The sequence below is a fragment of the Callorhinus ursinus genome, unplaced genomic scaffold (assembly GCF_003265705.2).
Source record: "Callorhinus ursinus isolate GAN/ISIS: 27379988/994484 unplaced genomic scaffold, GSC_fseal_2.0 scaffold9, whole genome shotgun sequence".
NCBI lineage: Eukaryota > Metazoa > Chordata > Mammalia > Carnivora > Otariidae > Callorhinus > Callorhinus ursinus.
Genome location: NW_027397071.1, coordinates 9375609 through 9402624, shown reverse-complemented (window position 1 = coordinate 9402624; position 27016 = coordinate 9375609). Strand labels below are relative to the sequence as shown.

General features: G+C 42.2%; 1 protein-coding gene across 4 annotated transcripts in view; it reads left to right on the top strand.

The window, feature by feature from the left end:
• The first annotated feature begins 201 nt into the window (after positions 1 to 201).
• AHCYL1 (adenosylhomocysteinase like 1) overlaps positions 202 to 27016 on the top strand; it is a 38465-nt gene continuing 11650 nt past the window's right edge. The window contains exons 1-3 of one of the 4 annotated variants that reach the window (XM_025872373.2): positions 202 to 602; positions 24141 to 24252; positions 26750 to 26893. In XM_025872373.2, coding sequence (XP_025728158.1) covers positions 483 to 602; positions 24141 to 24252; positions 26750 to 26893 — 376 coding nt within the window. In that variant the 5' untranslated portion in view covers positions 202 to 482. Of the gene's footprint in view, positions 603 to 848; positions 995 to 1094; positions 1266 to 24140; positions 24253 to 26749; positions 26894 to 27016 lie in introns of those variants that run through there. The other 3 variants (XM_025872372.2, XM_073896185.1, XM_073896184.1) reach the window with 3 other exon arrangements.

The window sequence follows — 27016 nt, the reverse complement described above, 5'->3', positions numbered from 1 at the left end:
GATGCCGCCACCTGGCGGCGGAAAGTGTCTAGCTCACTCTGGGACCCGGAGAAGCAGGAAGAAGAAGGCGTGGCTTCTGGTCCAGCGTAGTGACGTCACGACAAGGCGCCATTTCTCCCCGCCTCTTCCCCTTACCCCGCCCCGCTCGGAGCTGCCAGTACTTGACGTGGCGTCACCGCCCTCTACCCTTACTTTGCGTGCGTGTTTGCGTGCGGCGGAGGTGGCGGCGCGGGCCGGTCGGGGCTCGGCGTTGCTGCTTTTGGTGCTCCTGTCGCCGCCGTCGCTGTCCGGCTGGTCTAGACTGCCGAGGGGACGAGACGCTGGCCACAGCACCTTAGCACCGGGCGCAGCTCCGCGCGGGCCCGGCGGGAGGGTGGGCGAACGCGTGTCGAAGGGTGCCGCGCGGGCGGGAGGGCGGGCGGGCGCCGGTGAGGGAAAGAGGCGGGGGCGGCGGGTCAGCCGCGGGCCGGGCCGGCCGGGGGATGTCGATGCCTGACGCGATGCCGCTGCCCGGGGTCGGGGAGGAGCTGAAGCAGGCCAAGGAGATTGAGGACGCTGAGAAGTACTCCTTCATGGCCACCGTCACCAAGGCGCCCAAGAAGGTGCGGGGGCTCTGGGTGGCGGCGGGGGCCTGGGATGGGGCCTCGCGGAAGGGGCGCGAGCGAGCCCAGGGCCCGGGCTCCAGCTAGTTCGGGACTTCAGGGGCCAGGATTGAGGTGGTCCGGGACGACTGAAGTGGTGGGAGGGGTGGCGGGTGAGTGACCCCAGGCCTATCCCGAGCTGGAAAGGCCGCCCCTGACCTCACTTTCCTTTGTGCCTCGGCCCTAGTCCTCCGGGATCTTTCTGAAATCCGAAAGGGCCGGGCCTTTAATTTGCGGCGGACTTTTCCTGGATGAAGGGCTTTTCGAAGACGGGAGGGGGGTTGGTGAGCCAGCTCAGTCGACCCTTGTGACCAGCCCCCGGGGATGGCGCTGTACAGAAAATCTCCCCTCAGGTGAGTGGGTAAATCCGGCAGAGCTGCTTTGGGCAAATCCTTGGGAGCAGTGGCTGGTTTATCCAACAACTGCGTGCTAGCTTGGAGGCCAGAGGAAAAAATACGTGGAGCTAGCTCTTTTATGCAGGTGAAAGCGAGGGCAGTGTGAGATCGAAAAGGAAAGTATGATTTTCACCTTATGTGGTCATCCAGTTGCTTCGACATATGTAAGATATTAACGTCTGGAGGTTGGTGACAGACACTGTCATGGATACAGGTTGATCGTAGTCATGTGAGTAGATCACTTAGGCATCCCTTGAGAAAGGAGCTTGGGTGGGTTGGAGGGGTGGGTGGTAAGGAAGGATTGCTCATTCTTTACCGCACTTAACTGAGGCAGAACAAGTTTAGTCTATTGTGCTGCAGGTTGAGCTCAAAGGACATCCTTCTAATTCTCTTCTTGTCGTGAAAGATTAAATAGCAACCTTCGGAGATTTTAGTCTAACTAGCTCTCTGAACGATGGACTTGGGATCCCAAGTGCTTTGTGAGCATTTGCTGCCAACCACATCTTGACTTTCCACATACCTGGCACCCAGGTAACAGTAGACGGGAGAACCTTTGCAGAGAGGTGACTTTTCTGAAACTGATGAGAAGCTGGGTAAATATTTCCCTCCTGTAAAGACAGAGTTTCAAGGCTGTCTCTGCCTGCAGTGTTTGATGGGATGCAGTGCTTGTATAAGCTGAATACATGGTTTGCAGGAATAGTCACAGTCCTTGAGGCTCCTACACCTGAATTAGTTAAGCTGTCATAGTGGGAGGGATGACTTTGTTTTTAAAGGAGATTAACCTACCACTCCGGAAATCAAATGCAGGATTGAAAAGACGGGTTGCCATGGTGTGCTGTAGCTCTCTTTTCCCACAAAATTAAGGAACTTACCAACAGAATGCCTTAAAAAGGTAGTAGAAGATCCTTTGATTCTGTGGAGTCTGATTAACCTTATTTTTAGTGCTTTCAGTTCAGTTGACTGCTTTGTTGGGGCAGTTACTGTAATCTGCAGTATTTGGAGACACAGTCACAGTCTTTCTAAGAACGCTTAAGGGTAGTACCTACGATGAGTTAGGGGAAAAGCCCTGGTACCCTCATTCCCTGAACTCTTCCTCTTCCCATTAGCCTATCCTCTTTTGACTAGTTGCTTCAGGGATTAAGCATCTTTATTCTTACGTGCCTTAATTTTAGTAAGCTCGTATTCTTGCCAAGTGCCACTTATTAGTAATGCAAAGTTTGTATTGTAGATTGTAAACTCCATAAAGGCAGGGACTCTTATTCACCAGTGTATGTATTGTGCCTAGCTCTATACGTAGCATACAGTAGATATTCAAATATTAATTGCCCACCTGGCTAACTCATAATTGAGATGTCTGTGGGGCCACCTACCAGGAATAAATATTCCTTTTCCTCTTTTCTTCCCAGGAGGAATATTGTTAATGTGTATTATTGTCAAGCCAAGTGCTAATGATTTTAAAGAGTCATTCCATTAGCTGAAATGAGGAGTCTCTGCCAGGAATGTGGGAAGACCCTATTATAAGTTTCCATTTGTTGGTAAATGTCCCTCGTGTTTCTTATTAATCTTGCTCTTTCTGAGGTTTGTTGTTTAGCATTTACACAGCACTTCGTATTAGAGCGATTTATGATGACTAATTACCCTTCCCCTAGTGATGATTAAAGGCATTTATTTAGTTAATGAGTTGACTGAGGACTAGTCAAGGTCACATAGCAAGTTCTAGGTGATCCGTTTTTTTCAGAACAACTGAATTGGACATTGTGTCTTAAGTCACTTTTGTACCTCTGCCATGTGTGGATAATGTGAGAAAGCATGAGAAAAGAGAAAAAACGTAGCTTGGTGTGTACTGAATGATGTAAGAAAAAGGCCTCTTCAAAAGGTGCCGGCCTTACCCTGTGAGGATTCCAGTGTGGCTCTAGACCAAGTAATCCTTAGATCATTTCAAAGCCCCTCAGGAAGTGAGGTGCCAGTCAATCTGTAGATTACGTCCTTAGATCAGATTCCAGTGTAACTGGTGAAATCTTACTCATTTTGGGGGAAGAGTAGATGTCCATCAATTAAAAGCATAGATTGGGATTCTTCAACTATAATCGTAACTTAGTTTTGTATGCCCCCAGGGTCTGCCACAGTACTGTGAAGTTAATAGGACTTGTCAGTTTGATTCAAGGTTTGATCTGGGTGTCAAGAAGTCAACTAAGTGGGTACCACCTTAAGCAAGTGAGGTTCTGTGCCTCAGTTTCCTCATCTACCAAAAAGTACTTTTTATTTGGAACAGGTAGAGATAGGTGCATGTTAGCTAAGATTGCATCAGTGGTTTTAAGGAAGTCTATTAGTATACTTACACTCCCTCTTTTTAGTGAGCATTTGAGATGGCTTATAACACAAGACACATACAATATAAATAGAAAGTCAAAACTAGGGGTGCCTGGGTGGCTCAGTCAGTTAGGTGTCTGCCTTCGGCTCAGGTCATGATCCCAGGGTCCTGAGATCGAGTGCCGCATTGGGCTCCCTGCTCATTGGGGAGCCTGCTTCTCCCTCTCCCCTCTGCTCGTGCGCTTGCTCACTCTCTCAAATAAATAAATCTTAAAAAAAAAAAGAAAAAGTCAAAACTATAGAAGGAAGGGAAAAAATACTAACCGTAAGGGCTAAGATAGTTGATGAGGCTGATCGTCACATGCAACTCCACACTTCCTAGGAGTCAGATGATAAAGGGAATCCCATTAGCAGACGTGGGAAATAATACATACACCATTTTCTTGGGAAGACAGCTGTGGCTGACACAGATTTTTAAAGGAGATGTTCATGGGACAGTACTAACAAGCTATAGTATAAATCAACATCATAAGGCTTGTTTACAACTGTTACTGTTTATTTCAGATTGTATTGCCAGGAAAATTTGGGTGAGAAAAGGGGTCCCTTAGTTGTAAGGGTAGTGTACATTCTGCCACAACTAAAGAGGGTCCTTGTTTAATGTTGGCTATTTTGTTTAATGTTGGCTATTATCAGTCGACCCAAATACACCGGCTAGTTCCTGGTAATCACTGGTTATTTATCCCTCTTTCTGCTACTTTGTATTGTGGGAATGAGAGCTGTCTTTGGGCCTTTGGAAATTGACATTGTATCAAGTTGATTTTTTTTTTTCTAAGAGTAAACCCAAATCTCCAGCTTGATGAAACTTCTGAGATAGACACGCTTCTCTGGAAGGCCTATCAGAGCATTTGCTATTCTCTGCACTTCTGAACATTTATGGGGGGGGGCTGTCTGTACGTCTGAGTATTGGGGGGTACTCTCCAGAGTGATACATTAGGCATTGAACCTAAGATCTATGCAGACAGACTTTTACCACCAGTATAGTAGAGGAAAAGAGAAGACACACAACAACTACTTTTGCTTGTAGGATATTCTTTATTTGAATAAGGCATATATAGCAGCCTCAGTTTGTCAAAAGGGTCGGCTAGGACTTAGGAAGCACACTAAGTAAAGCCCTAGTGAGTACTACTTAGCTCTTAACCTGTTGGGTGAAATATATGATGCTCCTCTTCTCATCAGGGCTGTATTATGGCTAATTCTTGGTGCGGTTTTATAGAATTTGCACGGATACTTCTTAGATTCACCGAGAAGAGGTTTGACAGGTGGATATTTCCTATTTTCTCTACATCATCAGTATCTCTTGATCTCTTCAGGGCAGCTACTGTTTTAGTGACAGTCTTCAAACAGAAGTCAGGGTGTAAGAAGATCTTGTTTGGATTTCTCCACAGATACTGATTATCTCTTTTTCTAATTTGAGTTGTTAGACACTAGTTTCCAAATTACTTTGTTCTAAGTTCCTTTAGACTTTTATCTTGTAACAGAGAGAAATCTGTTCATTGTCTAGATCCCTTGCTGGCAAGATTACAGTTGTGTTATCTTTTATTTTATCAGGGGGTTATCATTTGGATCCAGGGTGTGTTACCCAATGTATTCTTGTAAAGTTATTTATGAAGGATATTTTGATACATAGAATCATGTAGATTTCTAGTTGCCTGTGACTCTTCATAAATTTACTCTGCCGCCTCAAGTAGTTAAGATTCTTACCACAAATTGTCTTTCCTACCCTTGTCAACGGTGTCAGCATCTTGCATATGATAAGCAGTTAAAACTTCACATAGAAGTATGGTCACCTTTTCTCTTACGATTCCATATTTCCCTTTGACTCATTCAGGTAGTTCTCTTGCTCTCCCACTCTTGGCTTGGCTGTTACATAAGATCTCTTTAACTTCCCCTTTTTGTTCCTAAAACTGAGGAGTACAATGTACATCAAGCACTTGATTTTTGGAGTCAGGTTTACCTCCAGTCCCCACCATCCAAAAACCATGTGACTTTGGGCAAGTGACTTAACCTGTGGAGCCTCCATTTTCTTGTCTGTAAAATGAGGAATAATGATAGTTCTACAGGATTGTTCAGGGCATTAGCATTTAGTAAATATTCTTAGTGCTTTTGTTCCTTTATAACTGGAGTGACCATATTTCTCATTTGCCTGGTGCAGTTCTGGTTTAGACCTGTTATCCCATCATGCTGTTCAATGACTGTCTCTGTAAACTCTGAAAAGTACCCTGGTTTATATGGAATTTTGAAATAGTCTTAAAGAGCCAAAACAAAGATGCCTCTATTGGAATGTCTTTTCAACAGGAAAAAAATTTGCCTTGAGAAAAATGTTATTTTACATACGGCTTAAACCTATTGAACACTAAAACTTTGGATTTCTTTTTTTTTTTTTTAAGGATTTTATTTATTTGATAGAGACACAGCGAGAAAGGGAACACAAGCAGTGGGAGTGGGAGAGGGAGAACCAGGCTTCCGGCTGAGCAGGGAGCCCTATGCGGGGCTCGATCCCAGGACCCTGAGATCATGACCTGAGCCGAAGGCAGCCGCTTAACGACTGAGGCACCCAGGCGCCCCTAAAATTTTGCATTTCTAAGAGGTACGCAGACAACGGGAGAACTTAGAGCTTGTGATAGAACTGGGATGTGCTCTACCTGACCCCCCCTCCTCCCCCACCCCCCACAGCACACAGTGCCCCGTAGAAGGTGGGCACCTTTCAGACAGTGGGCTAGCTGAGTCCAGGAGTTTATTTCCTCAAACTGCAATCATCTGGGAGTCTTCCCAAACTGGAATCCTTGAATTACATGAAACAATTCCAAAGACCCTTTTGAGGTGTGACTTTATCTTTTTGTATAATCACCTTCAGATCACATCCCCGTGTACTCCCAACTCCCTCCCTCAGGTACTGTTTCTCTTTGCTCTGAACAGCCTGCTCCTAATTACATTTAACAGATTTTCTCCTGCAGAAGTGTGTGGCCTTTGCCCCAAAGCAATTACAGAGCTAGGGTGGAACACCCATGCTTTTGTTAACACTCAGACTGGTTTCATTTTTTCCCTATCTCTGTTCAGTTTCTCTAAAGGATTCAGTCCGCTGCCTTAATCTCAGAATGAGTGTAATAATTGGTGCTACTCAGCAATATACAATGGGGCTTAATCATTTACTACCAAACAGGCCACAAAGTGAAAAAGTATAATGAACCACCGGTAAAAGGTAGTATTTGGAATCCTGTGGCCGACACAAGGAAAAGACTTTGAAGAAACACAAATGGAGGACTAGCCCAGCATGCTCCTGCTGCCTTGCCACAGAAGTCCCAGTGCCTCAGCTGACATTCCTCTGTACTTAACCGGTAGAGCTTAATGGACTGAAAATGTTCTTCTTCACCAGCCCAAACCAGTTCACTGCTAAAATGGACACCTCGTACTCAGTTGTGTGCTCCAATGAGGTGTAAGCAGGAGGGTCTTGGGATTGCTCACTGTTCCATGCTGTTCCTCTTGGACCTGCCTCAGGCTTAGTTCTTCACAATCTGAATAACTGCCCAGCTAGAACAAGCCCTCTTGTGTATTTTTCTCGAAGAGTATGTATGTGTTCAGTGCCACCAGTGGAATCCCATTGAGCATGCTGTGTGCTCCAGGTGCCAAGGAAAACACTAACGTGCTGATCCGCTGATCCACAGTGGTGCACAGCTCTGTGAGCTAGATGGTGAACTGGTGAGTGACCGAGTGAGGGGTTAAAGGCCCGAGGGGATGAGTGTAACCATGTTTCATTTCCGTCTCCTGAATGAAGCTGTCCATTTCACTGTGTTTTGAGTAATGTCAGGATTTTGGAAGTTCTGTTTTTAATAGTAAATGTTTCTAGCTCTTATGGTACTTATTAAAGTGAACCTTTGGGGCACAGGTTTCCATGGGCATAATGGGAATTACTTTATTCCTTTCCCCCAGGACTGGCTTGATCTCAAGTCAGAGTTTTTGGGCTATGACTTGTCTTCATTATGATCTTAGGATCCTGAAATCAAAAAAGGGACCTATCAGAAAAGTAAGTAGGACAGTGGTTCTTCTCTGCCCTTTTTGACCACCTCCTTTCTCAAAGGTCTTATGAAGGATTTGTTTGGGCTCTCGGGATGGTTAGCTTCATTTTGGAGATGTAGAAAAGACCTCTTCGCCTTGAATTTTTAAAGTGCACACCCTCATCTCTGTTTCTACCTTTAGGAGACAGGTCAGTAAGTAGATAAGTCTGTGTGGAAGGTAGAGAACTGGAATGGGTTTCTCTTTTGCCAGTTTGAGGGATGCTCCGGAGATTGTCGCTGGATTAGAAACTCTAGAACGATGGTTCTTAATCTTTTGAGTCAACAGATCCCTTTAAGAATCTTTTGAAAATTACAGTTCTTTGGGAAAATTCAGGAACACAAAAACTTGCATATATGTTTCAAAGGACTTGTGGTACTTCCTGAAACTCATCCATGGATCCTGGGTTAAAAACCCTGATTTAGAAGAGGAGGTCTCTAAGCCATAGTATCTCTTTTCTTTACAGATCCAGAAACTGCTGAGACTGTTTTCTGCTTGCAGTTTGTCCTTGAAACACATCTGAGGTTGTTGGTGTTCTTTGTCATCTCCCTCTTTGGGATATTCCTCAGCTTCCCAAGAGACTCATTATCAATGCCTTGAGGGTTCAACCCAGGAACTTAGGCATACTGAAACCAGCATTTCAGCAACTTCTGGGGGTTCTTGTACTATCTCATACCCTCTGCCCTTCATATGAATTGTGGTGCCTCCAAAGCTTCAGAGCTGATTCTCAGGAGTGCTTAGGGAACTCACGTGCTATTCTCTCAAAACCAAACAAAATAACTTGTTCCTCTGTATCAAAAATAGGACTATTTTCAGGACTGACTTGATACCTGAATCTTAATTTTCATTTGATTTCTGTAAACCAGGCATATTGAGGGCAAGGACCATATGTCACACTTACGTATAGTATGCAGTGCTTCACATATAAGTACTGTCGGTATTTGTTTATTGAGTAAAATACTGTGAGATGATTATCACTAGGAGAAAGTGAGTTGGACTCACTGGGTTGTTTTGGCTCCCTGTCCCTTTCAGTTGGCAAAACGTTGTTTTTCTAACTCAGATCCCTCTCATTTGGGTGATAATGGAAATACCAAGAACTACAGGTGAAAAATTGATAAGAATTTCCAACAGCTGAGTTGATCCCTCTATTAATGCCAGAAATAGGAGGTAAGGGAGGAGACTGTTGAGATACAAGGCCTCCAGCTTCTTCGCCCAGTAGCGGAGAACCACAGGGCAATAGGCTAGAAGCTTAGGGGATATCCTTACATGTAATGGGAAGGTAATTTGATGTCCCACCGAGTTTTAAACCCTTAGCATTAGGGACACTGCCCTGAGTTGAAAGTGGTATTCTGGTTTACACCTGCTCTTGATTTAAGGAACAGAGGCTTACTCTTAGGGTGTTTGAGATTTGAGGGCCAGCAGTGAGTTGAAGAGTTTCATTTTGGAATTTGTGTTGGAAAGGAATAAACAACAGCGCTGCCCGGCAATGCTGGGCAAACTTCTGATTCTTATTCCGCAGCCCTAGCTGTCCCTTCTGAACCAATGGCTGAGCTCCATGTTCTAAAGCTTTATATGCCCTTGTCTTTGAAATACACCTCCTTTAGAGTTACAGTCTTCTGGGAACTGGGCCAATGCTTGTCCTAACCAGGAATCAGGCTCTAGTTGGCATTGAGGATTTTGTGTCTTTTGTTTCCCTAAGTATGTGATGTAAGCAGGACTCGGGGGAAAGGGAGATCTTCAGAATTTTGTAGTTTTGGAAGTAGAAATAGGCACTTCGTAAAGATGGCAGATGTGTTCGATTGTTCTGGTAACTAATTCAGTTTCCTGTGGGTTGCCAGGTAGTATCCTACTTCTAATTCAGTACTTGAGTTTTTAGTGCCCAGCTTCAGAGCACCAGACTTCTTAGCACGCAGGACATGAAGATTCCCAATGTTCAGTTCTTACGGAGAGTAGCCCAGCTGGCTTGTCATGCTGGGCTAGATGAATTGTGAATGTTAATTATACTGATCAATACAGTGGCCTTGGTAACAGACTTGTAGCTGCTGTAGAATCTGTTTACTTCAGGTTTATAACAGAAAAGAGACCAAGCTGGTTGGGAACATGATGTTCTAAATGTAATAAGCTGTATTGTAAGTCCACGGAAAATGCATGCTGGACGCACTGACCCTATTGCACCCTTCCCCGGGATTTCCCAGAGGAAAGCATTACTCTGGGGGTGGTTTCTGTTCTTATTTGCCAGTTGAAAATGAATTAAAGTTGGCAGAGGCATGGCTTTTGTGAGATGGGGTAAAGGATATTTACAAATCCTAAAGGTTGGACGGAGAGCACCCATGTTGGGAGGCATCTCCTTCCTCTACCTAGTGTGTAATTAGGAGTGGAGAGTGATGAGATTAGTTGCAACCCTTGCATTCAGAAGAAGGAACCCCTCCTATTTGAGGAATAGAGGGTTCAGAATTCTGCACATTCTTTTCTGACTCCACAGGGAGGGGATTAGCAGAACACTGGGCATGGTTGGAATGAGAGCATCTTGCCAATTCTTACTGATTTTGGACCAAGCCATTGTAAAAATACAGTCTCTCTGCCTATAACAAGCTCTTTGTCATGTTCTCCTAAACCCCGTAGATCTATCTGATGGATTGGCTGTACCTGACAGATGGAGTTGGTATTAAAGAGGCAGATTTTCTGCTTTCTTTGCCTTATTTGTTTTATCCCTGAACAAGATATGTCTAGTCTGTTTGTTCCCTGTGTGCCTTCAGTTGCTTTATCAAGAGCCTGGTAAACTCAGTGTGCTTGTGCTTGCTTTTTCGGATCCTGCTGAGACTGTCTCTGATGAGTACTTCTCATGGCGTGGAAGGAATGGAAGGAATCAGTCACCTAGGGAGTGCTCCAAAACACTCATTTCAGGGCCCTAACCTAGATCTACTTAACCAGAAGGGGAAGGGTTGAGGGTTAAGAGCAAGTGGAGAGTAGGATAGTATGAAACAGCTTAAACCTGAAAGATCCCATGGTTAGAACCAGTCTTTTAGATTATCTAGCAAGCCTGGCCAGCGTTGTTAGGAAATCTGATACTGGGATGGTAACGTAGCCCCCACCTACCTCGAATGACTTTGGCCATGAGAAAAAATCTTGTGCCCCATGTGAGAGGTCCTGAAAGTAAGTAGCCTGTGGTTACTCTTCCTTTCCAGAGTACTCAGAGTAAGCGTGACCAGAAATTATGCAGCTCTATCAGCTCAGGGTTGAGCACCTACTGCTGTATCTGAGGACCTGTACTGGGCACTTAGGATTCATCAGTGAACAAGACAAAGATCCACATCCTCTGGAGTTTACATTCTCGTGAGGTTACTATTCAGGTCGCATAAGTCTAGTGTAGTGGTTCTTAACCGTTTGGGGTTTGGAGCCCTATCAGAGCTGTGTTCATCTTCCAGAAAAATAAATACACATTATTATATAAATACATATGTGTATATATATGACATATAAGGGGAGTTGGCAGCCTGAAGCCCATCCATGAACCCAGGCTAAAAACCTAGAATGCTTGCCTAGAATTGAGAACCTGGTGTTTGGGATCAGGCCAGGCCATGAGTTGCATGTTAGGGACTATTATCTGCTAGCCACACTGGTTTGTAGTTTCTTTTTCTGTATAGCCAAGGCCATTTGCAAAGAACTTGAGGGTGTCTCTAAAAAAAAGCAAGTGCTAGGCCTCCACTACATCAATGGCATTTCTTGAGTCTGTGCTCTCTTTGAATGATTTTGACTCTGTTCCCATTCCCACCTCTTGATTTCTGGTTGGCTGAGCTTCTTGGACTCAGTAGATTAAAAATCGGGTCAGAAGATGAGAATTTCCTTAACACGATAATTTATACTATCAATTCCTGGACTAAGAGTGTTAGTAAAATTATAAAGATCATGAGAGGACATTTTAGCGAAATTCTGGCTTCAGAACACAACCTCACAGAAGGAGCTGATTGATGAGGGACTGAGGAGATAGCCAAGGAGTAAAGACTGGAGAGAGATGAGAGGAAACAAAGGAGGGCAGAACTCAGGCAGTTGAGGAGCTGGCAAGACAGGTAGCCTTAAGCCAAAAGGAGTGGATTTGAGACCCAGACCAAAAAAAAAAAAAAAAAAAAGATTCCTTTTTAGTCCTGAAGGGTCTGTCACTATTCCTTTATTATCAGACAGAACTCAGGATAAAAAGGGGAGGGCAGATAAGGCTTTGCTTTATATATACCAGTATTAATACATCTCTATCCTTGGAAAAGTTGGTGTTTGACTTGAATGAGTGGCTAAACCCTGCCTCAGAGTACCACGTATAACGTATACTGCAGAAGTATGAATGAAATTTCATTTGGGACACTGGGAGAAAGATAGAATGATGTGGCCAGATTTAGACGTTTGGAGCACAGTGAGGACACAGAGTCCTGTGCCAATTCTACCTTTACCTCCCTGGAATCTGATCTTTAAGGTAACTGCAGATCAAGACCTCCTGAAGGGTGGTCTTTCCAGGGAATTCTTGTTTCTCTGCCTGAGATCTAATGGAAACTTTCCAGACCCACACTGAGGGATTGCTGAGAAAGTGCCGTATTCAAGGCCTTCTAGGCCAAACTGCTGTACCCTTAGAGCCTGTTAAAGAACAGAGCCCACAGTTCTCCCCAAAGGAGTCTGGAGGCTCTAGATGATTCCAGTTGTAACTGCTCTAGTTTGTCCAGCATATGGAAAAGCTGTTCTATGAAACTTTCCAACCTGTTAGTATATGGACGTCTCATTGTTTGCTCAATGATGCATTAAAACCAAAGCTCCCTAATCTAGGGGAATAGAATCATACCACTGATTTATTTTCTATTTTTAAAGAAGCCCCTTGAATGATCAAAGGGATTTCAGGCCTCACTTCCTGGGACTGTTTATTTTAAGGTTCTATTCAGTGTGTAAGCTGTGTAGTTAAAACCTGCTACTCGGTTTTTGGAAAGATTCTCCAAAATATATAACATATAAAATATATATATATAAAATATAACAAAGATTCTCCAAAACATATAGCCAGAATGTTTTTTTTTATTCATTAAATGAGTAGTTTAAATAAATACCTACTGTGGATATGAAATCAAAATTCAGTAATCATATTGCTTAAATCCAGAGTACCTCAATAAAATTAATACCCTTATAAGAACTTTTTTTTAGTCATAGTAAAGTCAGAGAATTTGTTTTGTATTTGAAAAATCTGACTTTGCAAGATCTTTCAGACATGTTATAAGATGCAGGGTGACTTGGAGTGGATACTGTTTGAGTACCACACCACAGATGAGAAAGGGACCTGGTGGAGTTCTCCGTTTAAGGGCATGAACTCTGATTGTGCTGTGTGTGAGAGAAAAATCCCCACATTCCCATTGTGCACTACATAAATTATTTCTTATGAAAATAGCAGGTTTCCCAGATGATGGGGAAAAAAAAATTATTGGTTTTAACCATACCTAATTTGAAAACCTCATTGTGTAAGTAATCACAGGTGGAATTTTTACATTGCTCTTGATGCCTACAAGACATCCTCGGGTCATTTCTCTCATCCTAGTGGTCAGGATTAGATTGTCCATGCATTCTCCTCCTCCCCATCCCGCCCCCAGAAGACAGTGGATGTATATGCTAGAACAGAGCTTTTTGCTTCCACAGTGTTTGGGCTCTTACTCTTTTCTCACCCTTTCCACCCTGAGGAACCTCAAGGCAATTCATTGGCAACTTTAATATATTACATTTCTTTGCATCATTGCACTTCTCCCAAAATCAATGTAGATTTTGGAACAGAAAGAATTCTTTTCCTTCTCTAGAGTTCACAAGTGTTCATCTGGAAGCTCAGAAAGCTTCAGTGCAATAGTAGACTATTCTGTAGCTGACCTCTTGAAAATAAAGGGGAAAGCTGCTGTTTTCCCCAAACTATTCCAAAAGAAGGATAGTAGTACAGGACCTGTAGGGATTTTTTTTCTCCCTTGCTTTTTTCCTTTTTTTTTTTTTTTTAATCTCAATATTGTTAGCAAATTTGCCTTCAGCAAGTCACTTAATCCCCACCCCTGTTCTGTTTTTTTCATCTGTGAAGAGTAAATCCCATACTCAAAAGATTCTAAAATTTTTTGAAAATACAAATCCTCTATAAGGAAATCGTATCTGCAGGCCACTGATGTTGAAGCAGAGTGCTTAAACTAGAATGTCATAGAAATCTAGGCATTCAGGGGACGCCTGGGTGGCTCAGTCGGTTAAGCGTCTGCCTTTGGCTCAGGTTATGATCTCAGGGTCCTGGGAGTAGATTTGGGCTCCTTGCTCAGCGGGGATCCTGCTTCTCCCTCTACCTGCTGCTCCCCCTGCTTGTGTGTCTTCGCTCTCTCTCTCTCTCAACAACAAAAAAAATCTTAAAAAAAAATAGGCGTTCAGGACCTTTGTTTTTACGATACTGGTTAAGTGTGGATTTGGAATTTATAATCAGCTTTAAGTAGAAGTCCTGACGTAATGCTCGAAGGTGGTTTTACTTGTTCTTTGTATGCCAGAATTTCAACAAAAATGGTTTGAAAAATATTGAGATCAGTGATGTTCTGGCATTGTTATTTATTGATAAAATTTGCTGAGTAACTCTTCTATACCAAACTTGATTTTGACTTTTAGTTTGCAATACAGCCTAAAGCAAGAGATCTTTATCCTTGTGCGTCTGTCCACTTTACTCATTAGAAAATGACTGTTTAGGAAGTCATGGGTGAGGAAAACTCCACTTTGGTATTTTGGTCTGGGAAATAGAGGGGATTGTACTGTATTCATTATGGAGCAATAGGTAGTTTGTTTTTGGGGGGTTTTGTGTTTGGTTTTTTGGTTTTGGTTTTGTTTTGTTTTGTTTTTTTGAGAGAGAGCGCATGAGTGAGCACATGGGGTTGGAGTGGGGGGATGGGAGGGGGAGATGAAGCGAATCTTAAGCAGGCTCCGCTCCACACCCAGTGCAGAGCCAATGCAGGGCTTGCCCTCAAGACCCTGAAATCATGAGAGCCAAAATCAAGAGTCGGATGCTTAACCGACTGAGCTACCCAGGTGCCCAGGTAGTTCTTCTTTTTAAATAGCCCCAAAGACATTACAGCCAACAATTCCTTTCAGCTAGCTTCTTTCTTACAGGCTATCTAAGGTCATGATTTCATACTGAGACTTTTATCTAAAATTGAACATATACACCTCGAGTTTAGAAAGCCAGGAAGAGATGGCAAATATTACCTCTCTAAAGTGAAAAATATAGTTATGTTTTTGATGTGACCGAGTGTCAGATTCTTGTCCTTGTGTTATATCTCTAGTCTCCTTCTAGAAGTTTAATATTTTGTGTTTTGTTAAGAGCTGTGGGAACTAAAAAAAAAAAAAAAAGCTGTGGAAACTAAAGCCACCTGCAGCTGATCTTTAAAGTGATTTTACCTGTTTTTTTGAAATTGAAACTCTTCTACCTCTCTACAGAGTGGATTCTGAAAGATCCCATTGACCCATACTACATAGTTACTGTTTAGTATTAGGTCTTTAAAGTCAGATTTTTTATTTAATGTTTTGATGGCTTTTTCCTCCCTTGAGCCAGTACTTTATGGGAAGCAGTGGAAGGTAACTAAAAAACTGATGTGGTTTTTGTCTTATTAACCTTTGTTGGGCATTAGCCTGGGGTTTAGAAAGCACACCTACATAAACTGAGCTGCCACTCTTTTGGAGCTGCTTGTAGTTCTTCTGCCATAAACTATTTGGCAGGGATTTGCATGTCTTGCGCCTCTCAATGGATATAGCCTTCCCAAAAGCTGCTCTGACTTAAAGGTGAGATTCATTCACTCCAGCAAATGTGTGTAGAGGGTTTCAATTTGTAAGATGTAATTGGCTTTCAACTTCATTTAAGCTAAACTTCTAGATCAAGGAAGGAAGAATTGTTTTTGTACATCTCCAATCTTGTTCCTTCTTGGCAGGCTAAGATATTATACAGATGGCATTTACTCAGTCTGTGTGGCCACCTTCCAAAATGTCAGAAACTCCATCTTCCTTCTAGACCTGTCCATTGATCGATTGCTTGCTTTCACTGTTAACTTTTCTTCTCATAAAAATTCGTTTGACGAATACAGATTTACCTATTTGTAAGCATTTGACAAATTTTCATCGTAAAGAACATCCCAGCATACCTTGCAGTGAGATTTGCCAGTTTAATTTCTTGTGAGCTTTATTTATTTAAAGTCAAGATTGGCTTTAGGCTAATGACTTTTTATTACAAACATATAAGGTGAACAGTAGTAACCTGGCTCAGTCCTTCCCAGCATTTAAGAATTACTGATTCTTATACTCTGAGCCATACAAAGTGATTCCTAAGTGGAAAAAAAAAGTGCAGAATATTTTAGCATTCTACCTTTTGGGTAAGAAAAGGAAAAAAGTATAAATATATACTTGCTTTTTTTCTACCTCCAGAAATGAACAGAAACCAGAAACCAATGAAAATGGTGACGGGGGGTGGGTTAGAAATGGCAGTGACACTTCTCTGAATATACCTTTAAACTTTTGAGACGTGTGTTTCATATGTAAAAAAAAAAAAAGAAAAAGGAAACCTTAAGATTGCTGTTAACAGAAACAAATGAATCGAACTACATATCAAATTGATTATATAATCACCCAGAAAACCATACTTGAACTATACATCATTTGTGAGATATTTTCTAAAGACAAAAAGAACTTCAGTGAAATATTGGCATTTCACTATGTAGAATATTGTTAGTAATATTACCCTTACAATTTTGAAATTGTTTTAGATGTATTATAGAATAAAACAAGTAAGTGTATCATTGGTAATAGAGACCAAGATTGTCAACATATAAGGGGAAAGAAATACAAATAGGAAAATTAAAAGTTTTTAAAAAGGTAATGTTAAATTTGAAACAGATATATCAATACGAACTCATTGAATAAACAAAAAGATTTCTCTGTACCCTGAAAGAACTTCTTAGCACTGACACCTCTAATAACAATTAACCCACTTTATACTCAGATACTATTTTCTAAATAACATTCCCCACTGAAAGAAATCAGTGCTCTTTGAGAAATGGCTAATTTCAGGTCTGAAGCAGAGAAAGAACAAGGTGAGCCTGGTGTATCTTCTTATGCCAGAAAGGAAGGAAGCACTTAGAAGAGTCAGCTTGAAGGAGACTCCCACTGGCTCAGTTTGGGACAACTGGAGCATTCAGCGTACTCATTGTATAATATAGTGTAACAGATTGAATAAATAAAAATACGAATGACAAGTAAAGAAACAAGTGAAAGAGGGAGAAGAAAAGCTTTTCTTTACAAAATAATGCCAGCTAATACATGTGGAAAGAATGATAGGGAAAAAGCCATGATTCTGAAACACTCCCCCCAATATAATTGGTTCAGGCAAGGATTATGAGCAGATGGTAAAGTCACTAGGGAACAGGATAATCACAGGCTGAAAAATATCACCCCACAGTTTAACCTTTACTTGCAAAGGAGAAAATACACCTTTCAGAGACTGATGGTCTCACTTTAACCCAGGGTTCAGCTTGGTGTCACTAATCATGGAACAACCTGACGTTATGTGCTGCCTGATATGATGCAAAGTAAAGTATACAACATTATCTATGAAATATTCTTTTTTAATTTTTATTTATTTTTTTAAAGATTTTATTTATTTGACAGAGCACAAGTAAGCAGAGTGGCAGGCAGAGGGAGAGGGAGAAGCAAATTCCCCACTGAGCAGGGAGCCCGATGTGGGGCTCGATCCCAGACCCTGGGATCATGACCTGAGCTGAAGGCAGCCGCTTAACCAACTGAGCCACCGAGGCACCCCTGTCTATGAAATATTCTTGCCAAAATTTTAATCTCTTTCAAGTCAAACCTCAAAACTGAACTTCCAGTTTACAGGAAAGAACTAATCTAAAAAATTCAGAATATAGGAGATTCCATAAGGCAACTGGCCTGGACTCCTCCAGGAAAAAATATCACAGGGGAAAAAAAATAAAAGCAAGAGAACTGTTCTAAATTACCAGACACTGAAGGAACCTAACAACCAAATGAATTTAGTGAACCTTGATTCTCTATCCTGGGTTGGAAGAGTTGGGGAGGCATTTGGGTCTATAACTATGAAAGATTCTTTTTTTAAATTGCTCAAGTATGAGTAACACAGTGTTATATTAGTTTTAGGTGTACAATATAATGATACAGCAATTATGTACATTACTCAGTGCTCATCAAGATAAGTCTTATATTTCCCCCACTGCCCCCAACCACTTCTCTGTCAACCACCAATTTGTTCTCTGTACTTAAAGAGTGTGGTTTTTTTTTTTTTTTTGTTTGCTTTTTTAAATTCCACATATGAGTGAAATTTATATGGTATTTGTCTTTCTCTGACTGACTTATTTCCCTTAGCATAATACCCTCTGGTTGCTGCAGATGGCAAGATTTCATACTTTGTTATGGCCACATAATACTCCATTGTGCACATACCACATCTTCATGAAAGGTATTCCTGAGATAATTGGAGAAGTTTGAATACAAGCTGGATGAGATAGGGTTATTAATATTCGTAAAAGTATGAGAATGTTATCGTGGTTCTGTAAGAAAATATCCTTATTCTTAGAAGATACATTCTTAAGAATTTATTGGTGAGTTTTCATGTTTGCAGTTTTTTTTTTTGGCAGGACCACTTGAAAGTTTGCATATGTACATGTGTGTATATATACAGAGGAAGAAACCTAATGTGGAAAATGGGAGGATTCGATGTAGATGGAGGGTATACAGGTGTTCATTAAACTATTCTTTTAAAGTGTTTACATGTAGAAAATGATAATAAAGTTGGGAAAATGGGACAGTGGGGGTGGAGAGTGAGTTGGAAGGGAACTTTGGTGTATCGCTGAAGTCATGGGTATGTTCCAAGAATCTAGATTTCTTTAGTCACCTGTACAAAAATAAATATAAATATATGTTTATATATATAAGTATAAATATATGAATATATATATATATATATATATATATATAAAACCTAGAGTTGATGATAATTGAATGTCAGGAGAAAAAGAAGAATGACCAGCATCTTTTCATATAATACTGGTAGCAGATTGAGGATGAGGAAAGTATGGACAGGCCAGGCAGTTGGACAGGCAGATAGCTAAATGGGCATTGAAATATAGGGGAGAATGTGTTGTAAATTATGGTTTTCAAAAGATTAGGAAGCCCCTCCCTGTCCTACTTGTTGCCAGTTTTTAACCTCTTAATTTTAAGAGGTTGGCAGTTGGAGGCCCAGATCATTCACTTTCATTAGACCATTTTAAGAGCTAATAGAAAGCCACTGAGGTATGTTGTCTCATATGAAGGGTGGAGGATGGGGGAGTGGCTGATAAGGGTAAAACCACTCTTTGGCAGAGGTTTTCAAGCTTTGTATTACTTCCTCACCAGTTAAGTGACTTGGCAGTGTAAGCCCTGGTGTTGCCTCACCCCTTCCTCCCACCGACATTGATGAAAGGTTAAGTCCCATTTTTGAAAGGAGTGTTTCTTCTGGAAGTGGATTCTAGCAGTGTGTGTGTGCACACGCACATATTATATCCTGTTACCCTTGAGACAGAGATGGGTGGAGTGGAGGAGGGAGATGTGTGCTGTGATTAGTCAATTTGCTGTCTCCCTCCCCCCCCCCCCCCCCCAGCTCAAGCCCCATCTGGGGAAACTGAGAACTTAAGAAACTTGAGACAGGGAAGGAGGACAGGGAGCAGCCAAAACCTGCTGAGTCTCAGAAGACTGGTTTCTGCACTAGGGAATGGAAGAAGTGACTGAAGGAGGCTGTGGATTTGACTCTGTGGCCGGAGATTGATTCCCTTGAGATAAATTATTTTCTGGTGGTATACTTGAGAGCAATGTGTTGGGAAGAGGATACCCTTCTTCTTTGGGAAATTTCTTTTACCTAATGGAAGGTCTGAAAGATGTGCAGACTTAGATAGTTCTTGTACCAAAAAATTGTTGTTTATTGATAACTATTTCTTTGGATTCATCTGAAATGGAATCAGACTGATCACTGGTAAGTATCAAGGAAAGGTCTTGCACCTCTTTAGTTTAGGCTGACAGCCATACCCTCTTCCTTCCCTCTGAAAAGAGAGCAGATGAGAGTAGATTCTGTAGAAGAAGAAGGAATCTATTAGCCAGAAGTTGTGTGAAAGACCGATTAGAAAAGATGTAGGAATCCTGGAAGGTGTTATAACACGTTGCTTAGTAATTGACCTTGTTAAAATTTTTAGCTTTTGATAGTCTTTTTGCTCAGTTGCTAAGTGTTAGCTAAGAAATATGCTGACCATCGTTTCAAAACAGAATTCTGCACACACAGTATGCTAGAGGAGACAGTGTGACAGATTATATAACTTTGGGAATGCCTCAGGAAATCAGTAGTGTACCAGAAGGAGAGATACTGGCCTCTCACATACTCCTCAGCAGTTAAGACAGACCAGTCCCTCTACTCACTTCTAAGCTATGCTTTCTTAATGGTTTGTTTTCCTAATAATTGCTATTTACCTTTGAGTCTAGTCCTTCACCCTTAGGAGGAAACCTTTCTGAGGAAATTAAAAGCTGCTAGATAGGCATGTGAAATCACAGGTTTTGTGAGATGTCTAGCCTCACCTCTGATTTTTGGAGGCCTAAGCTGAACAATATCCAGATAAGCCTGTTAAGACTGCAATATCTAGGATCTTCCTTAAGAAGGAGTAAAATTCTGTAACAGCCATTTGTGTTATCATTACCCTCTTGGTCAAACCAAATCTACAGATTGTAAGGGCCCATATTTGCTTTCATAGATCTTTCCTGGGATAGCGCTGGGTGCTTAGTTGGTGCCTCCCAAATGTGTCAACTAAAAGAATATAATCCATGAATATTATCCTGATCACCATCCTTTGGCTATAGTGTCATAGTGCAATTCTGATGGCTTTCAGTTCTCTGGGATTCAGGAGCTAGACAGCAAAATTGGGTGGGACCTGGGAAGGAAGTGTAGCTAAGCTATTTAACATCTGGGGAGATAGAACATGTGTTTGTGGAAGTAAACTTCAGCTTCTAATGGTAAAAAATATCAGTTGGGATAAATTGAACGAGTAGTATACGACAGTTTTTCTTCCCTGGAGGGTTATAACTGTTTTGGGTTGCCTGTGATCCCTTTTTCTTGATAAATTATATACAGCAGTTCTTTCAGATCACTTTGTCACCAGACTTAACCACGAGGAGGTGGGTGTACCGTATCCCAAATTGTTTCTTTGGAAAGCTTCTTTTCATCATTTTCAGTGTCACATGGAAGAATGTTTGTACCCACTGAGTCCTTTGAAGAGGTGCTTTAAAATAGCACATTGAATTGGCCTGATACTTAATTGAGTTTTTAAGGCACAGCAAATAGACTTCTGTATTTGGATGTGCTATTTGGAGAATGGGTCAATCTGACCTTCTAACCTTTCTCAGATGTAATATTAGTTCAAGAATGAAACACTGGCATGCTTGTTGTGGGCAAGGCTGTTTATGGAGTGGTGAGTATTCAAAATAGTTCTTTAACATAGGACTTTTTGATTTTCAGATACTTTTTTTTCTTAAGATTTTATTCATTTATTTGACAGAGACACAGCGAGAGAGGAAACACAAGCAGGGGGAGCGGCAGGCAGAGGGAGAAGCAGGCTTCCCGCCGAGCAGGGAGTCCGATGCGGGGCTCGATCCCAGGACCCTGGGATCATGACCTGAGCCGAAGGCAGACGCTTAACGACTGAGCCACCCAGGCGCCCCTGATTTTCAGATACTTTCTGAAGTTCCAACTACCTTATCTCTTTTTCCTTCCCCCTCTACATCATATTTAGAACTAGCCTTCCTTACAGATACGGCTTTGAAGAAACACTGAAGTACACCAGTTGAGACTTATGATTGGGAGAAATGATGACAATAGGAAGTAATGTAGACAGAACAGCTTTGCAGCCGTCCTTGGATTTCATTTTTACCTAAATGATCATATTGTGTAAATGTGGTGAATTCATCCCAATTCAGAGGGCTGTTACTGAGATCTGGTTTCACTAGAGGGGAAAACCTATGATATTCAAAAACTGCTTTTGACAACAGTGTCTTGGTTTACAATGTGAAGGTGAATGGCATTCCAGGAGGTACTTCAAAAGGAAGACAGAGCTGCAGGCTGTAAGGCAGCCATGCAGCAAGCAGGCCTGGTGGAGACTGGCAGAGCAGCAGTTGTGATCTCGGTTCTCTTCAGCACGCAGTTCGGTGGTGGGAGAGAAGACAGGTTATCGTGCATCTTCGTATAGCCGGACCACCTTAGTTGTAAGAAGTGAAAATATCAAAGAGCTGTGAGAATAGACAGCCACCCATCCGTGTCATGGCTTGAGTTAACAGTCTGCCCACTTCAAATATGGACCGTATTCGTTATTTGAGACATGAGGCACTGCACTGATCAGTAAGCTGCTTGCAACACAGTCTAATATTTTTAGATGGGAAAGATTTTGCTAAGCTTTAGGCTACTGTTGAGCTGCATTAATACAAGGTAGGATTATGACTATTAAATTAGTTCTTAGGTTGCTGAAGAAACACATTTCTATCTTGCCACAGCCAGCTCTCTCTATTTAAGAAACGGCGAATGTTACTGCATTTCCCTCCCCCACCCCCGCCACCACCAGGTAGGTGGTGTCTGGGAATATGCCCGGAGCCTTTTGAAAAAAGATGAACAGGGGAGGGAATCGTAACAGCTAAGAGAGAAGACTAGCTTCCGACTAGACTGCCCATGCCAGGAACAAGGAGGCTGATGGAGGAAGGGCTGCCTCTGGGGAGTGTTAAAAGGCATGACAGTCTCTTGACTGTATTTTTTCTGCCACCGAAAGAACTGCATATTGGGTTGAAAGTCATTACGTTGGTCCTGGATTAATCTCTTCACTAAAACTCGCTTTGCTGACTGCAGAAGTCATGTGAACATGCGGTGGGAAATCCTATCTAGAAGGGCAGACGCTGACCTGTGGCCACTTCAACAAGTGGGTTTTGTGTTTTGTTTTAGATTTATTTATCTGAGAGCGAGAAAGAGCACATGGGGGGAGGGGCAGAGACAGAGGGAGAGAAATTTAAGCAGACTCCATGCTGAGCACAGAGCCAGGGCTCGATCTCATGACCCCGAGATCCCGACCTGAGCTGAAACCAAGAGTGGGTCGCTTAACCAAACGTGCCACCCAGGTGCCCCTCAAGAGTAGGGTTGGTTGGTTGGTTGGTTTTTCTGAAAGGCACTGTGCTTTTAGCATTTTAAACTACTTAAGTTTTAGCACCTAAACTAAACAAGCTGCTTAGGATGTATAAAGGTATTTGTTAATCAGGTTCTGGTGCCATGTATGTTGTTTAGGGTGAGTCCCTTTTACTTATTTCTTCTGTGTTGCACATTTAAGCCTGATTCTCACACTGCTAGCTGATGCTACCCTAGCTGGAGGGCACATGTGTCAGAGGAGGGGGATGTTTTGCAGCTGTAACAGATGGGCAGTTTACTGTTCCTGGCTTCAAAGTGGGTATAACCACGTTGCTAGCATTATGGGGAGACTTTTAATCTGTAATAGCTTTTATATTTCCAGAGATCCCTGCTAAAGACTTAGCTTAATGGATTCTCCGTGGGAACCTTTTCAGATTTAGTCAGATTGTGAGGAGAATCTCAATTCATAGTCTCAAACCGTTTTGTTTTTCAGGAGGCTAAAGCTTATTTTATATCTTAAAGGGTTTATCAGAGCTTAAATAAAGAGTTCAGGAGGAAGGTTTAAACCATTTAATAGAAGAAAATGTTTTCATACACTTTAGAAGCATCCATTAATTTGACTGTAAATTGTATTAATTGTAAGGTATTTGCCATTTGTTAAAGCCAATTTTCCAAGTATCCTTCAAACAACTACTTAGTTCTGGTGTATTTCATTTAAAGAAGTTTTTAATACAGAATTTACCAAGTCATTTATTTTCTCCTTCAAATTAGTCCTAATTAGTTGGATTTTACTGTGGAGTGCAGAGATTTTTTTTTGTTTTTAATTTTGCTTTCTTTACTGTATGCAAGTATTTTACTGGATGTAGAAAGTTCTGCGCATACTACATTGCCTTTGTGAAGTATAGGTATGATTGGACTCTGAATTGGCACCCCAGTGCCCATTACCATTTCAAGGCAGCTCCATAATTTTTCAAACAACAAGACCATTGCTGATTTTAGGATAAGAATGTGCTACAAGAGGATCTTCTGGGAAAAAACAAAACAAAACAAAAAAACAAAAAACAAGCAGAAGCACTATGAGATTGTGCTATTTTTTGGTAGAGTTGGGAGGAAGGGTAAAGAGCTTAATGTGTGTCAAGGTTGTAAGAGGAAAGAAAACTTTATGGAATGTGAGAAGAAAGATTTGTGAAATTTGGACAGAATGCTAAAAGAAGTTGTGTTTAAGCTCTCCCCGTCCCCCCAACAAAAAAATTCTACAATTGGAAAGAGGCAGTAATTGGCATTTGGGGAGGAGTCAGCAAGTCGCCTCCGCCCACCCTTGTTCTGGTGGGAGAGTTGCTGGCTTAGTAGGAGCTATATAATAACATTAGGTTTTAGGGAAGGAAATGTATGGCCTTAAAAAATGGAACATTTCATAGAATGCTTGTTGTAAGTTTTCAACTGTTTGTCTTCCTCTTACAGCAAATCCAGTTTGCTGATGACATGCAGGAGTTCACCAAATTCCCCACCAAGACAGGCCGACGATCTTTGTCTCGCTCCATCTCCCAATCCTCCACTGACAGCTACAGTTCAGGTAGGTATGAACTTCGTGTCCACTCTGATCTCTCTTCCCAGGTCCAGAGCCTTAAGCTAGTTCTCTACCCACTGCTCTGTTTATCTAGAATCTAAAAGTACCTCATATCAGAACTCCCCATCTTTCTGCTGAAAGCTGATAATTAGCACTTGGGCAATGGGAATATCCCCACCCAGGCTTGTAGCTGGGGAGGCTTTTGTCATCTGGAGACTTCTCTTCCCCCGGCTGTCTCTCTGTGTGGTCTGCGGCCAGTGCCTGCTTGGTAGTACTGGGCCTGTTCCCATTCCCACGTTTCTCCGCCCACATCACAAAGGGAGAAAATCAATTCTATTTTGGCTGACGGAACGGGCCTTGAAAAAGAGGTGTACTTTGGAAGCATAATTTCCAACTTTGTTGTTTAAGATATACCCCACCACCTGTCTTTTTCTTTCTTGGCTCCAAGACTGCTTGAATGGTGACAAGAAGAATGAATATTTGGGCTCCTTTTATTTGCTAGGTCACCCTTTATGTTGAAGTGTCCTCCCCTGTTCACCTCTGGAGTAGGAAAGGTTCAACTATGGTAATGTGGCTCCAGCTGTTTCTTTTTAGTCCTGCTCTCCTGTTTTAACCTATATAAGTAGGCTTTTTTTTTTTTTAATTGTGTTCTTCTCGATTTCAGAGGGAGTACTGGAAAGTTAATGTGGAAAAGGATGTAGAATTTAGGATTTGAGTACTAGTGGAAGAGACACTGAAAGATCAACAGGGGCATCTGATCTAACCCTGCCCCCTCATTGTTCAACTGAGGAAACATTTAAGAGTTTAAGAGGCTTGCCCAAGGTCATAGATTGCTGTTAGTTTCAGCAAAGAGATTTGCTGTCTCCATGAATGACTTTACCAGAATACTGTTTGTACAGTGTTATTAACATTAAGGTTCTGGCTTGAGGTGAATGGATTGTAAAAAAAAAAAACACAACAAGTAAATGCATTTTAAAAAAACGTGTCCTCTGCTCTGTGCCATTGATAACCCAGCGTGGGTGAGATAGGCAGATAAGAGCAAATTGTGGTCTACAGGGTAAGTACTGAAATAGATGAGTATTCAGAGTCACCGTGGCATGTGTGCAAGAAAGGTTCCAAATATAATGGCTGTCACAAATGAAAGGAGTGAAAGATGCCAAGGAGTGGGAGTGATAAGCAGACCGATTCCAGCTAAGAGAGAATTAATTGTGAAAAACTGGGCTATAAGAGGAAGAAGGAAGGAGTGAGTGAAGAAAGCTTTGGCGAAGTTCTCAAAGATCTCGATGTCCATGTATTAACAGGAGCCTATCAGAGCATTTTTAAAAGCTTTATGATCTAGGGGCGCCTGGGTGGCTCAGTCGTTAGGCGTCTGCCTTCGGCTCAGGTCATGGTCCCAGGGTCCTGGGATCGAGCCCCGCCATCGGGCTCCCTGCTCGGCGGGAAGCCTGCTTCTGCCTCTCCCACTCCCCCTGCTCGTGTTCCCTCTCTCGCTGTGTGTCTCTCTGTCAAATAAATAAATAACAATCTTAAAAAAAAAAAAAGCTTTATGATCTAGTTAAATTGTCCCGGTGGGACAGATACCTTTGGGAATATTTGTGTTAGCTAGCAGTGTGTAGAAGACAGCGAGAGAGACCTGATGCACTGGCAGAGACAGAAGAAATACTGGTCGATTCAGAGAGAAAAGAAGTGAATTGAGAGTAGGGGAGTGATTATTGTATGTCCCCCTGCATATCGTCTGAAAGGACATTTTTATATGAAGCTGCTTTTTTTTTCCTTAAAGTTGAACATACTGAGTGATCTCAGGGCTGACAGTAAAACCAGAGCTACCTACTCACCTTTTGAGTCGTTTCTTTCCATTTCTGTATTCCTTGAGCACAACCTAGTGTAAAATCCCTTGTAAGATTCTCTTATCACTCTCATCCATTTTAGTGGTTCTCAGAGTGTGGTCTTCTGAACGGTGGCAGCAGCAACACCTGGGGACTTGTTAGAAATGCTAATTCTTGGGCCCCACCTGAGACCTACTGGGTGGGACTCTCTGGCGGTGGGGCCTAGCCATTTGTATTTTAACAAACCTTCCGCGTGATTCTGATGAATGCTGTAGATGCTTGAGTTTGAGAACCAGTGTTCTGCAGCGATGGTGTTCCTTACATGCCCTAAAGTATTCTTGCGTTTTTGCCATGTCTGGTTCCAGTCCACATTGGGACCAAGCGCCTCTGTTAGCTGGGATCCCGAGAGGTGGTGCAAGAGTGGGATCCACAGCTTCTATTACAGGGCCTAATGGCAGAGGATCATCAGGGTGGATGAAGGGGCCAAAACGCTGAAAGAGCCATAACAGTTTCATTCACCTGTTGGACTCTGAAGGAGTAGAGCTGAGAGTGATGTAAAAGGTGACTCCCAATTCCGAGTTTGCTTAACTTAAATGAGAGTCCTTTGGGCAGTGCGCTTTGTGGAGTTGGGACCATTGCGGTTTTTCTATCCTTGTTTCTTTCTCTCCTGGCTCTAGCTGCATCCTACACCGATAGCTCTGATGATGAGGTTTCCCCCCGAGAGAAACAGCAAACCAACTCCAAGGGCAGCAGCAATTTCTGTGTGAAGAACATCAAGCAGGCAGAATTTGGACGCCGGGAGATTGAGATTGCAGAGCAAGGTAAAGAAAGGGCGTGGGTAGGGGACCAGAAGCAACCCACTTGCTGGTCATGAGGATCCACAGGCAGCTTTACACTTGAAGGCTAACTTGAAAGTCGCCTCGAAAAATTCAGCACTCTGGACT